Raw genomic sequence first — 14,460 nt, forward strand, 5'->3', positions numbered from 1 at the left:
GGGTCTCAGCCCCACATATCCCCCCCTATATCACCCCTATGTGGTCTCAGCCCCACCTATGGGGTGTCAGCCCCACATATCCCCCCCTATATCCCCCCTATGGGGTGTCAGCCCCACATATCCCCCCCTATATCCCCCCTATGGGGTCTCAGCCCCACATATCCCCCCCTATATCACCCCTATGGGGTCTCAGCCCCACATATGAGGTCTCAGCCCCACATATGAGGTGTCAGCCCCACACATGGGGTCTCAGCCCCACATATCCCCCCCTATATCACCCCTATGGGGTCTCAGCCCCATATATCCCCCTATATCCCCCCTATGGGGTCTCAGCCCCACATATCCCCCCCTATATCCCCCCTATGGGGTCTCAGCCCCACATATGGGGTCTCAGCCCCACATATGGGGTCTCAGCCCCACATATCCCCCCCTATATAAACCCTATGGGATCTCAGCCCCACATATGAGGTCTCAGCCCCACATATGGGGTCTCAGCCCCACATATCCCCCCCTATATCACCCCTATGGGGTCTCAGCCCCACATATCCCCCCCTATATCCCCCCTATGGGGTCTCAGCCCCACATATGAGGTCTCAGCCCCACATATGGGGTCTCAGCCCCACACATCCCCCTTATGGGGTCTCACCTTGAGCCTGTCCAGGTTGTGCCCATATTCATCCAGCACCGTGGTCCCGTTGTGCATCACCCCGTTACCCGTCATCATCCACGTGCCTGCGGATATAGGGCAGATAGGGGACCCTATAGGGATATATGGGACCCTATAGGGGTATATGGGACCCTATAAGGATATATGGGACCCATAGGGGTATAGGGGACCCCATAAACCCCATAAGGACCCCATAAGGACACTATAAAGCCCATAAAGACCCCATAGGGGTATAGGGGATCCTATAAGGGTATAGGGGACCCTATAGGGTATATGGGATCCTATAAGGACATATGGGACCCATAGGGGTATAGGGGACCCCATAAGGACACTATAAACCCCATAAGGACCCCATAGGGATATAGGGGACCCCATAGGGGTATATGGGATCCTATAAGGACATATGGGACCCATAGGGGTATAGGGGACCCCATAAACCCCATAAGGATCCCATAAGGACACTATAAAGCCCATAAAGACCCCATAGGGATATAGGGGACCCTATAAGGGTATAGGGGACCCCATAGGGGTATATGGGATCCTATAAGGACATATGGGACCCATAGGGGTATAGGGGACCCCATAAGGACCCCATAAGGGTATAGGGGACCCTATAAGGTTATAGGGGACCCCATAGGGGTATATGGGATCCTATAAGGACATATGGGACCCATAGGGGTATAGGGGACCCCATAAGGACCCCATAAGGGTATAGGGGACCCTATAAGGTTATAGGGGACCCCATAGGGGTATATGGGATCCTATAAGGACATATGGGACCCATAGGGGTATAGGGGACCCCATAAGGGTATAAGGGACCCTATAAGGGTATAGGGGACCCTGTAAGGGAATAGGGGACCCCATAAGGACACTATAAACCCCATAAGGACCCCATAGGGATACAAAGGACCCCATAGGGATATATGGGACCCCATACCGGATCTGAGGTTGGTCATGGTGGACGGCAGCTGTAGGGTTGTAGGGCTGTGGGTGGTGACCCCGATCTCGATGGACCCGGCCCATTTATCCCCATAAGGACCCCATAAAGACACTATAAACCCCATAAGGATATAGGGGACCCCATAGGGACCCCATAAGGGAATAGGGGACCCCATAAGGACCACATAAGGACCCTATAAGGGTATAAGGGACCCCATAAGGGTATAAGGGACCCCATAAGGGTATAGAGGACCCCATAAGGATATAAGGGACCCCATAAGGATACTATAAACCCCATAAGGACCCCATATGGACCCCATAGGGATATAGGGGACCCCATAAGGATACTATAGACCCCATAAAGATACTATAGACCCCATAAGGATATAGGGGACCCCATAAGGACCCCATAAGGACCTCATAGTGACCCCATAAGGACCCCATAGGGACCCCATATGAACCCCTTAAGGATATTAGGGACCCCATAAGGGAACAGGGGACCCCATAGGGACCCCATAAGGACCCCATAGGGATACAAGGGACCCCATAGGGATACAAGGGACCCCATAAGGGATATAAGGGACCCTATAAGGATACTATAGACCCCATAGAGAAATAGAGGACCCCATAAAGATACTACAGACCCCATAAGGACATCAGGGACCCCATAAGGGATATAAGGGACCCTATAAGGATACTATAGACCCCATAGAGAAATAGAGGACCCCATAAAGATACTACAGACCCCATAAGGACATCAGGGACCCCATAGGGATACAAGGGACCCCATAACGTTATAGAGGACCCCATAGGGATACAAGGGACCCCATAAGCTTATAGGGGACCCCATAGGGATATATGGGACCCCATAGGGATATAGGGGACCCCATAAGGGAATAGGGGACCCCATAAGGACACTATAAACCCCATAAGGATATATGGGACCCCATAACATTATAGAGGACCCCATAAGGATATAAGGGACCCCATAAGGGAATAGGGGACCCCATACGGACACTATAAACTCCATAAGGACCCTATAAGGTTATAGGGGACCCCATAAGGATACTATAGACCCCATAAGCTTATAGGGGACCCCATAAGAACATTGGAGACCCTATAAGGATATAAAGGACCCCATAAGGACACTATAAACCCCATAAGGACATCAGGGACCCCATAAGGGAATAGAGGACCCCATAAGGGTATAGGGGACCCCATAGGGATATAGGGGACCCCATAAGGGCACAGGGGACCTCATAAGGGAATAGAGGACCACATAAGGGTATAGGGGACCCCATAAGGACCCCATAAGGACCCCATATGAACCCCTTAAGGTTATAGGGGACCCCATAGGGATACAAGGGACCCCATTAGGATATAGGGGACCCCATAGGGATACGAGGGACCCCATAGGGATATAGGGGACCTAATAGGGATATAGGGGACCCCAAAGGGACATAGGGGACCTAATAGGGATACAAGAGACCCCATAGGGATATAGGGGACCCCATAGGGATATATGGGACCCCATAAGGGTATAGGGAACACCATAAGGGTATAAGGGATCCTATAAGGGTATATAGGACCCCATAAGGATATAAGGGACCCCATAAGGACATATGGGACCCATAGGGGTATAGGGGACCCCATAAGGGTATAGGGGACCCCATAAACCCTATAAGGACCCCATAAGGACACTATAAACCCCATAAGGATATAGGGGACCCCATAGGGACCCCATAAGGACCCCATAAGGATACTATAAACCCCATAAGGACCCCATAGGGATACAAGGGACCCCATAAGGACCCCATAAGGACCCCATAAGGATATCAAGGACCCCATAAGGACCCCATAAGGATATTAGGGACCTCATAAACCCCATAAGGACCCCATAAAGACAATATAAGCCCCATAAGAACCTCATAGGAATATAAGGGACCCCATAAGAACATTGGAGACCCTATAAGGATACAAGGGACCCCATAAGGCCATCAGGGACCCCATAAGAACACTATAAACCCCATAAGGCCATTGGGGACCCCATAAGGACCCCATAAGGACCCCATAGGACATTGGGGACCCCATAAGGACCCTATAAGGGTATAGGGGACCCCATAAACCCCATTAAACCCTATAACACACCGGATCTGAGGTTGGTCATGGTGGACGGCAGCTGTAGGGTTGTAGGGCTGTGGGTGGTGACCCCGATCTCGATGGACCCGGCCCATTTATCCCCATAAGGACCCCATAAAGACACTATAAACCCCATAAGGACCCCATAAAGACACTATGGACCCCATAAACCCCATAAAGACACTATAAACCCCATAAGGATATAGGGGAACCCATAGGGACCCCATAAGGACACTATTAACCCCATAAGGAACCCATAAGGACCCCATAAGGATATAAGGGACCCCATAAGGACCCCATAAGGGTATAGAGGACCCCATAAGGATACAAGGGACCCCATAAAGACCCCATAGGGACCCCATAAGGGAACAGGGGACCCCATAAGAACCCCATAAGGATATAGGGGACCCCATAAGGACCCCATAAAGACATTATGGACCCCATAGAGACATTGGAAACCCCATAAGGATATAAAGGACCCCATAAGGGAATAGGGGACCCCATAAGGACCCCATAAGGACACAATAAACCCCATAAGGAACCCATAAGGGTATAGAGGACCCCATAAGGATACAAGGGACCCCATAAGGATATAAGGGACCCCATAAGGATACAAGGGACCTCATAAGGGATATATGGGACCCTATAAGGATATAGGGGACCCCATAGGGATACAAGGGACCCCATAGGGATATAGGGGACCCCATAAAGATACTATAGACCCCATAAGGACACTATAAACCCCATAAGGACCCCATAGGGACCCCATAGGGACCCCATAGGGACCCCATAAGGATATTAGGGACCCCATAAGCTTATAGGGGACCCCATAGGGATATATGGGACCCCATAACGTTATAGAGGACCCCATAAGGACCCTATAAACCCCATAAGGACCCCATAGTGACCCCATATGAACCCCTTAAGGACATTAGGGACCCCATAAGCTTATAGGGGACCCCATAGGGATATATGGGACCCCATACCGGATCTGAGGTTGGTCATGGTGGACGGCAGCTGTAGGGTTGTAGGGCTGTGGGTGGTGACCCCGATCTCGATGGACCCGGCCCATTTATCCACCATCTTATCGATGCGGACCTGGAACAGCTCGTTATCCCGTAACGGACGAGAGCTCAGGACAACCCCGTGGTTAAAGTCGTCTGTGGCGCTATAGGGGAATTAATAGGGTCGGATATAGGGTCACATATATATAAACCCCTTAAGGACCCCATAGACACTATAAACCCCATAAGGACCCCATAAAGACACCATAAGGACACTATAAACCCCATAAGGACCCCATAAAGACACCATAAGGACACTATAAACCCCATAAGGACACTATAACCCCATAAGGACCCCATAGACACCATAAGGACACTATAAACCCCATAAGGACACTATAACCCCATAAGGACCCCATAGACACCATAAGGACACTATAAACCCCATAAGGACACTATAACCCCATAAGGACCCCATAGACACATAAGGACCCCATAGGGATATAGGGGACCCCATAGACACTATAAACCCCATAAGGACACTATAAACCCCATAAGGACCCCATAGGAATATAGGGGGCCCATAGACACTATAAACCCCATAAGGACACTATAAGCCCCATAAGGACACTATAAACCCCATAAGGACCCCATAAACACCATAAGGAACCCATAGGGATATAGGGGACCCCATAGAAACTATAAACCCCATAAGGACCCCATAGGGATATAGGGGGCCCATAGACACTATAAACCCCATAAGGACCCCATAGGGATATAGGGGACCCCATAAAGACACTATAAACCACATAAGGACACTATAAACCCCATAAGGACCCCATAGGGATATAAGGGACCCCATAGAGACACAATAAACCCCATAAGGACCCCATAAGGACACTATAAACCCCATAAGGACCCCATAGAGATATAGGGGATATAAGACACTATAAACCCCATGTGGACCCCATAAGGACCCCATAGGGATATAGGGGACCCCATAGACACTATAAACCCCATAGGGACCCCATAAGGACCCCATAAGGACATTATAAACCCCATAAGGACCCCATAGGGATATAGGGGACCCCATAGACACTATAAGCCCCATAAGGACACTATAAACCCCATAAGGAAACTATAAACCCCATATGACACTATAAACCACATAAGGATCCCATAGGGATATAGGGGACCCCATAGAGACACTATAAACCCCATATGAACCCCATAAGGACCCCATAAAGACACTATAAACCCCATAAGGACACTATAAGACACATAAGGACACCATAGGGATATAGGGGATCCCATAGACACTATAAACTCCATAAGGACCCCATAGGGATATAAGGGAACCCCATAGACACTATAAACCCCATATGGACCCCATAAGGACACTATAAACCCCATAAGGACCCCATAGGGATATAGGGGACCCCATAGACAATATAAACCCCATAAGGACACTATAAACCCCATAAAGACACTATAAAACCCATAAGGACACTATAAGGTGGGATATGGGGCCTGGAACAGCTCGTTATCCCGTAACGGACGAGAGCTCAGGACAACCCCGTGGTTAAAGTCGTCTGTGGCGCTATAGGGGAATTAATAGGGTCAGATATAGGGGACCCCATAAGGACACTAGAAACCCCATAAGGACCCCATAGACACTATAAATCCCATAAGGAAACTATAAACCCCATAAGGACGCCATAGACACTATAAACCCCATAAGGAACCCATAAACCCCATAAAGACCCCATAAGGACACTATAAACCCCATAAGACACTATAAACCCCATAAGGACACTATAACCCCATAAGGACCCTATAGACACTATAAACCCCATAAGGACACTATAAACCCCATAAGGACACTATAAACCCCATAAGGACCCCATAAAGACACTATAAACCCCATAAGGACACTATAAACCCCATAAGGACCCCATAGGGATATAGGGGACCCTATAGACACTATAAACCCCATAAAGACCCCATAGGGATATAGGGGACCCCATAGACACTATAAACCCCATAAGGACCCCATAGGGATATAGGGGACCCCATAAAGACACTATAAACCCCATAAAGACTATAAACCCCATAAGGACACTATAACCCCATAAGGACCCCATAGACACTATAAACCCCATAAGGACACTATAAACCCCATAAGGACACTATAACCCCATAAGGACCCCATAGACACCATAAGGACACTATAAACCCCATAAAGACACTATAAACCCCATAGACACTATAAACCCCATAAGGACCCCATAGGGATATAGGGGACCCCATAGACACTATAAACCCCATAAGGACACTATAACCCCATAAGGACCCCATAGGGATATGTACAGTGGGATATGGGGTATTCTATGGGGTGGGGCATTAATGGGGTGGGATATGGGGTATTCTATGGGGTGGGGCATTAATGGGGTGGGATATGGGGCCTGGAACAGCTCGTTATCCCGTAACGGGCGAGAGCTCAGGACAACCCCGTGGTTAAAGTCGTCTGTGGCGCTATAGGGGAAATAATAGGGTCAGATATAGGATCACATATATATAAACCCCTTAAGGACCCCATAGACACTATAAACCCCATAAGGACCCCATAAGGACACTATAAACCCCATAAGGACACTATAAACCCCATAAGGAAACTATAAACCCCATAAGACACCATAAACCCCATAAGGACCCCATAGACACTATAAACCCCATAAGGATCCCATAGACACTATAAGCCCCATAAGGACACTATAAACCCCATAAGGACCCCATAGACACCATAAGGACCCCATAGGGATATAGGGAACCCCATAGAAACTATAAACCCCATAAGGACATTATAAACCCCATAAGGACCCCATAGGGATATAGGGGACTCCATAGACACTATAAACCCCATAAGGACCCCATAAAGAACCCATAAAGACACTATAAACCCCATAAGGACCCCATAGACACCATAAGGAACCCATAGGGATATAGGGGACCCCATAGACACTATAAACCCCATAAGACACTATAAACCCCATAAGGACCCCATAAAGACACTATAAACCCCATAAAGACACTATAAACCCCATAAGGACACTATAAACCCCATAAGGAAACTATAAACCCCATAAGGACACTATAAGGTGGGATATGGGGCCTGGAACAGCTCGTTATCCCGTAACGGGCGAGAGCTCAGGACAACCCCGTGGTTAAAGTCGTCTGTGGCGCTATAGGGAATTAATAGGGTCAGATATAGGATCACATATATATAAACCCCTTAAGGACCCCATAGACACTATAAACCCCATAAAGACCCCATAGACACCATAAGGAACCCATAGGGATATAGGGGACCCCATAGAAACTGTAAACCCCATAAGGACCCCATAGGGATATAGGGGACCCCATAGACACTTTAAACCCCATAAGGACACTATAAACCCCATAAGGACCCCATAAAGACACCATAAGGACACTATAAACCCCATAAGGACACTATAAACCCCATAAGGACCCCATAGGGATATAGGGGACCCCATAGACACTATAAACCCCATAAGGACCCCATAGGGATATAGGGGACCCCATAGACACTATAAACCCCATAAGGACTCCATAGGGATATAGGGGACCCCATAGACACTATAAACCCCATAAGGACCCCATAGGGATATAGGGGACCCCATAGACACTATAAACCCCATAAGGACCCCATAGGGATATAGGGGACCCCATACACACTATAAACCCCATATGGACACTATAAGCCCCATAAGGACACTATAAATCCCATAAGGACACTATAAACCCCATAAGGACCCCATAAGGACCCCATAGGGATATAGGGGACCCCATAGACACTATAAACCCCATAAGGACCCCATAGACACCATAAGGAACCCATAGGGATATAGGGGACCCCATAGACACTATAAACCCCATAAGAACCCCATAGACACCATAAGGAACCCATAGGGATATAGGGAACCCCATAGACACTATAAACCCCATAAGGACACTATAAACCCCATAAGGACCCCATAGGGATATAGGGGACCCCATAGACACTATAAACCCCATAAGGACACTATAAACCCCATAAGGACCCCATAGACACTATAAACCCCATAAGGACCCCATAGGAATATAGGGGGCCCATAGACACTATAAACCCCATAAGGACACTATAAGCCCCATAAGGACACTATAAACCCCATAAGGACCCCATAAACACCATAAGGAACCCATAGGGATATAGGGGACCCCATAGAAACTATAAACCCCATAAGGACCCCATAGGGATATAGGGGACCCCATAGACACTATAAACCCCATAAGGACCCCATAGGGATATAGGGGACCCCATAGACACTATAAACCCCATAAGGACCCCATAGGGATATAGGGAACCCCATAGACACTATAAACCCCATAAGGACACTATAACCCCATAAGGACCCCATAGGGATATAGGGGACCCCATAGACACTATAAACCCCATAAGGACCCCATAGAGATATAGGGGGCCCCATAGACACTATAAACCCCATAAGGACCCCATAGACACTATAAGCCCCATATGAACCCCATAAGGACCCCATAAAGACACTATAAACCCCATAAAGACCCCATAAAGACCCCATAAGAACACTATAAATCCCATAAGGACCCCATAAAGACACTATAAACCCCATAAGGACCCCATAAGGACCCTATAGGGATACAGGGGACCCCATAAAGACCCTATAACCCCATAAGGACACTATAAGCCCCATAAGGACCCCATAAGGACCCCATAGGGATATAGGGGACCCCATAGACACTATAAACCCCATAAGGACACTATAAACCCCATAAGGACCCCATAAGGACCCCATAAAGACACTATAAACCCCATAAGGACACTATAAGGTGGGATATGGGGCCTGGAACAGCTCGTTATCCCGTAACGGGCGAGAGCTCAGGACGACCCCGTGGTTAAAGTCGTCTGTGGCGCTATAGGGGAAATAATAGGGTCAGATATAGGGTCACATATATATAAACCCCTTAAGGACCCCATAGACACTATAAACCCCATAAGGACCCCATAGAGACACTATAAACCCCATAAGGACACTATAAACCCCATAAGGACCCCATAAGGACCCCATAAAGACACTATAAACCCCATAAGGACCCCATAAAGACACTATAAACCCAATAAGGACCCCATAGGGATATAGGGGACCCCATAGACACTATAAACCCCATAAGGACCCCATAAAGACACTATAAACCCCATAAGGATCCCATAGACACTATAAACCCCATAAGGACCCCATAGGGATACAGGGAACCCCATAGAAACTATAAACCCCATAAGGACCCCATAGGGATATAGGGGACCCCATAAGGACACTAGAAACCCCATAAAGACACTATAACCCCATAAGGACACTATAAACCCCATAGGGACACTATAAACCCCATAAGGACCCCATAGGGATATAGGGGACCCCATAGAAACTATAACCCCATAAGGACACTATAACCCCATAAGGACCCCATAGACACTATAAACCCCATAAGGACCCCATAGGGATATAGGGGACCCCATAGACACTATAAACCCCATAAGGACACTATAAACCCCATAAGGACACTATAAACCCCATAAGGACCCCATAGGGATATAGGGGACCCCATAGAAACTATAAACCCCATAAGGACACTATAAGCCCCATAAGGACACTATAAACCCCATAAGGACCCCATAAACACCATAAGGAACCCATAGGGATATAGGGGACCCCATAGACACTATAAACCCCATATGGACACTATAAGGACACTATAAACCCCATAAGGACACTATAACCCCATAAGGACACTATAAGACACATAAGGACCCCATAGGGATATAGGGGACCCCATAGACACTATAAACCCCATAAGGACACTATAAACCCCATAAGGACCCCATAGGGATATAGGGGACCCCATAGAAACTGTAAACCCCATAAGGACCCCATAAGGACACTATAAAGACACTATAAACCCCATAAAGACCCCATAGGGATATAGGGGACCCCATAGACACTATAAACCCCATAAGGACACTATAAGCCCCATATGAACCCCATAAGGACCCCATAAAGACACTATAAACCCCATAAGGACACTATAAACCCCATAAGGACACTATAAACCCCATAAGGACACTATAAACCCCATAAGGACCCCATAAAGACCCCATAAAGACACTATAAACCCCATAAGGACCCTATAAGGTTATAGGGGACCCCATAGACACTATAAGCCCCATAAGGACCCCATAGGAATATAGGGGAACCCATAGACACTATAAACCCCATATGGACCCCATAAAGACACTATAACCCCATAAGGACCCCATAAGGACATAGGGGACCCCATAAGGACACTATAAGCCCCATAAGGACCCCATAAGGACCCCATAGGGATATAGAGGACCCCATAGAAACTGTAAACCCCATAAGGACCCCATAAAGACACTATAAACCCAATAAGGACCCCATAGGGATATAGGGGACCCCATAGACACTATAAACCCCATAAGGACCCCATAAAGACACTATAAACCCCATAAGGATCCCATAGACACTATAACCCCATAAGGAACCCATAAACCCCATAAAGACCCCATAAAGACACTATAAACCCCATAAGGACCCCATAGGGATATAGGGGACCCCATAGAAACTATAAACCCCATAAGGACCCCATAGGGATATAGGGGATATAAGACACTATAAACCCCATATGGACCCCATAAGGACCCCATAAAGACACTATAAACCCCATAAGGACCCCATAGACACTATAAGCCCCATATGAACCCCATAAGGACCCCATAAAGACACTATAAACCCCATAAAGACCCCATAAAGACCCCATAAGAACACTATAAATCCCATAAGGACCCCATAAAGACACTATAAACCCCATAAGGACACTATAAATCCCATAAGGACCCCATAAAGACACTATAAATCCCATAAGGACCCCATAAAGACACTACAAACCCCATAAGGACCCCATAAGGACCCTATAGGGATACAGGGGACCCCATAAAGACCCTATAACCCCATAAGGCCACTATAAGCCCCATAACGACACCATAAGGACCCCATAGAGATATAGGGGACCCCATAGACACTATATACCCCATATGGGGGATATGGGATGGGATATGGGATATGGGATGGGATGGGGGACATTAAATGGGGTGGGTCATTAATGGGGTGGGATATGGGGCCTGGAACAGCTCGTTATCCCGTAACGGACGAGAGCTCAGGACAACCCCGTGGTTAAAGTCGTCTGTGGCGCTATAGGGGAATTAATAGGGTCAGATATAGGGTCACATATATATAAACCCCATAAGGACCCCATAGGGATATAAGGGACCCCATAGACACTATAAACCCCATAAGAACCCCATAGACACCATAAGGACCCCATAGGGATATAGGGGACCCCATAGACACTATAAGCCCCATAAGAACCCCATAGACACCATAAGGACCCCATAGGGATATAGGGGACCCCATAGACACTATAAGCCCCATAAGGACACTATAAACCCCATAAGGACCCCATAGGGATATAGGGGACCCCATAGACACTATAAACCCCAAAAGACACTATAAACCCCATAAGGACACTATAAACCCCATAAGGACCCCATAGGGATATAGGGGACCCCATAGACACTATAACCCCATAAGGACACTATAAACCCCATAAGGACACTATAAACCCCATAAGGAACCCATAGGGATATAGGGGAACCCATAGACACTATAAACCCCATAAGGACCCCATAAAGACACTATAAACCCCATAAGGACCCCATAGGGATATAGGGGACCCCATAGACACTATAAACCCCATAAGGACCCCATAGGGATATAGGGACCCCATAGACACTATAAGCCCCATAAGGAAACTATAACCCCATAACGACCCCATAAAGAACCCATAAAGACACTATAAACCCCATAAGGACCCCATAAGGACACTATAAATCCCATAAGGACCCCATAGAGACACTATAACCCCATAAGGACCCCATAAGGACCCTATAGGGATACAGGGGACCCCATAAAGACCCTATAACCCCATAAGGACACTATAAGCCCCATAAGGACACCATAAGGACCCCATAGGGATATAGGGGACCCCATAGACACTATAAACCCCATAAGGACACTATAAACCCCATAAGGACCCCATAAAGACACTATAAACCCCATAAGGACACTATAAACCCCATAAGGATCCCATAGACACTATAAGCCCCATATGAACCCCATAAGGACCCCATAAAGACACTATAAACCCCATAAGGACCCCATAAGAACCCTATAGGGATACAGGGGACCCCATAAAGACCCTATAACCCCATAAGGACACTATAAGCCCCATAAGGACACCATAAGGACCCCATAGAGATATAGGGGACCCCATAAAGACACTATAAACCCCATATGGGGGATATGGGATGGGATATGGGATGGGATGGGGGGACATCAAATGGGGTGGGGGGGATTAATGGGGTGGGATATGGGGTAATATATGGGGTCATCAATGGGATTGAATGGGAGTGAATGGGGGTGAATGGGGGTGAATGGGAGTGAATGGGAGTGAAAGGGAGTGAATGGGGGTGAATGGGAGTGAATGGGAGTGAATGGGATTGAATGGGGGTGAATGGGAGTGAATGGGGGTGAATGGGAGTGAATGGGGGTGAATGGGAGTGAATGGGAGTGAATGGGAGTGAATGGGGATGAATGGGAGTGAATGGGGATGAATGGGATTGAATGGGAGTGAATGGGGGTGAATGGGATTGAATGGGAGTGAATGGGAGTGAATGGGAGTGAATGGGAGTGAATGGGAGTGAATGAAAGTGAATGGGATTGAATGGGAGTGAATGGGAGTGAATGGGAGTGAATGGGGGTGAATGGGAGTGAATGGGAGTGAATGAAAGTGAATGGGATTGAATGGGAGTGAATGGGATTGAATGGGAGTGAATGGGAGTGAATGGGAGTGAATGGGATTGAATGGGAGTGAATGGGAGTGAATGGGAGTGAATGGGGGTGGGGGGTTAATGGGGTGGGATATGGGGCCATTAATAGGGTGGGTGGACATTAATAGGGTGAGGGCAGTGAATGGGGTTGAATGGGATTGAATGGGAGTGAATGGGAGTGAATGGGGGTGAATGGGAGTGAATGGGAGTGAATGGGGGTGAATGGGGATTGAATGGGATTGAATGGGAGTGAATGGGAGTGAATGGGATTGAATGGGAGTGAATGGGAGTGAATGGGGGTGAATGGGATTGAATGGGAGTGAATGGGAGTGAATGGGATTGAATGGGAGTGAATGGGGGTGAATGGGAGTGAATGGGGGTGAATGGGATTGAATGGGAGTGAATGGGAGTGAATGGGAGTGAATGGGAGTGAATGGGATTGAATGGGAGTGAATGGGAGAGAATGGGAGTGAATGGGGGTGAATGGGAGTGAATGGGATTGAATGGGAGTGAATGGGAGTGAATGGGAGTGAATGGGGGTGAATGGGAGTGAATGGGAGTGAATGGGAGTGAATGGGGTTGAATGGGGTTGAATGGGATTGAATGGGAGTGAATGGGAGTGAATGGGAGTGAATGGGAGTGAATGGGAGTGA

General features: G+C 47.7%; 1 protein-coding gene across 1 annotated transcript in view; it reads right to left on the reverse strand.

Annotated features, from left to right (window-relative positions):
• Positions 1 to 14,460, reverse strand: part of NEURL4 (neuralized E3 ubiquitin protein ligase 4) — a 182,906-nt gene that overhangs the window by 108,024 nt on the left and 60,422 nt on the right. The window contains exons 9-10 of the mRNA XM_085534229.1: positions 4,732 to 4,913; positions 647 to 732 (exon numbers count right to left, since the gene is read on the reverse strand). Of these exons, the coding sequence (XP_085390355.1) occupies positions 647 to 732; positions 4,732 to 4,913 (268 nt within the window). The remainder of the gene's footprint in view (positions 1 to 646; positions 733 to 4,731; positions 4,914 to 14,460) is intronic.

Source organism: Coturnix japonica, unplaced genomic scaffold (genome assembly GCF_054131305.1).
Source record: "Coturnix japonica strain WE unplaced genomic scaffold, WE-NBRP24 Scf079, whole genome shotgun sequence".
Taxonomy (NCBI): domain Eukaryota; kingdom Metazoa; phylum Chordata; class Aves; order Galliformes; family Phasianidae; genus Coturnix; species Coturnix japonica.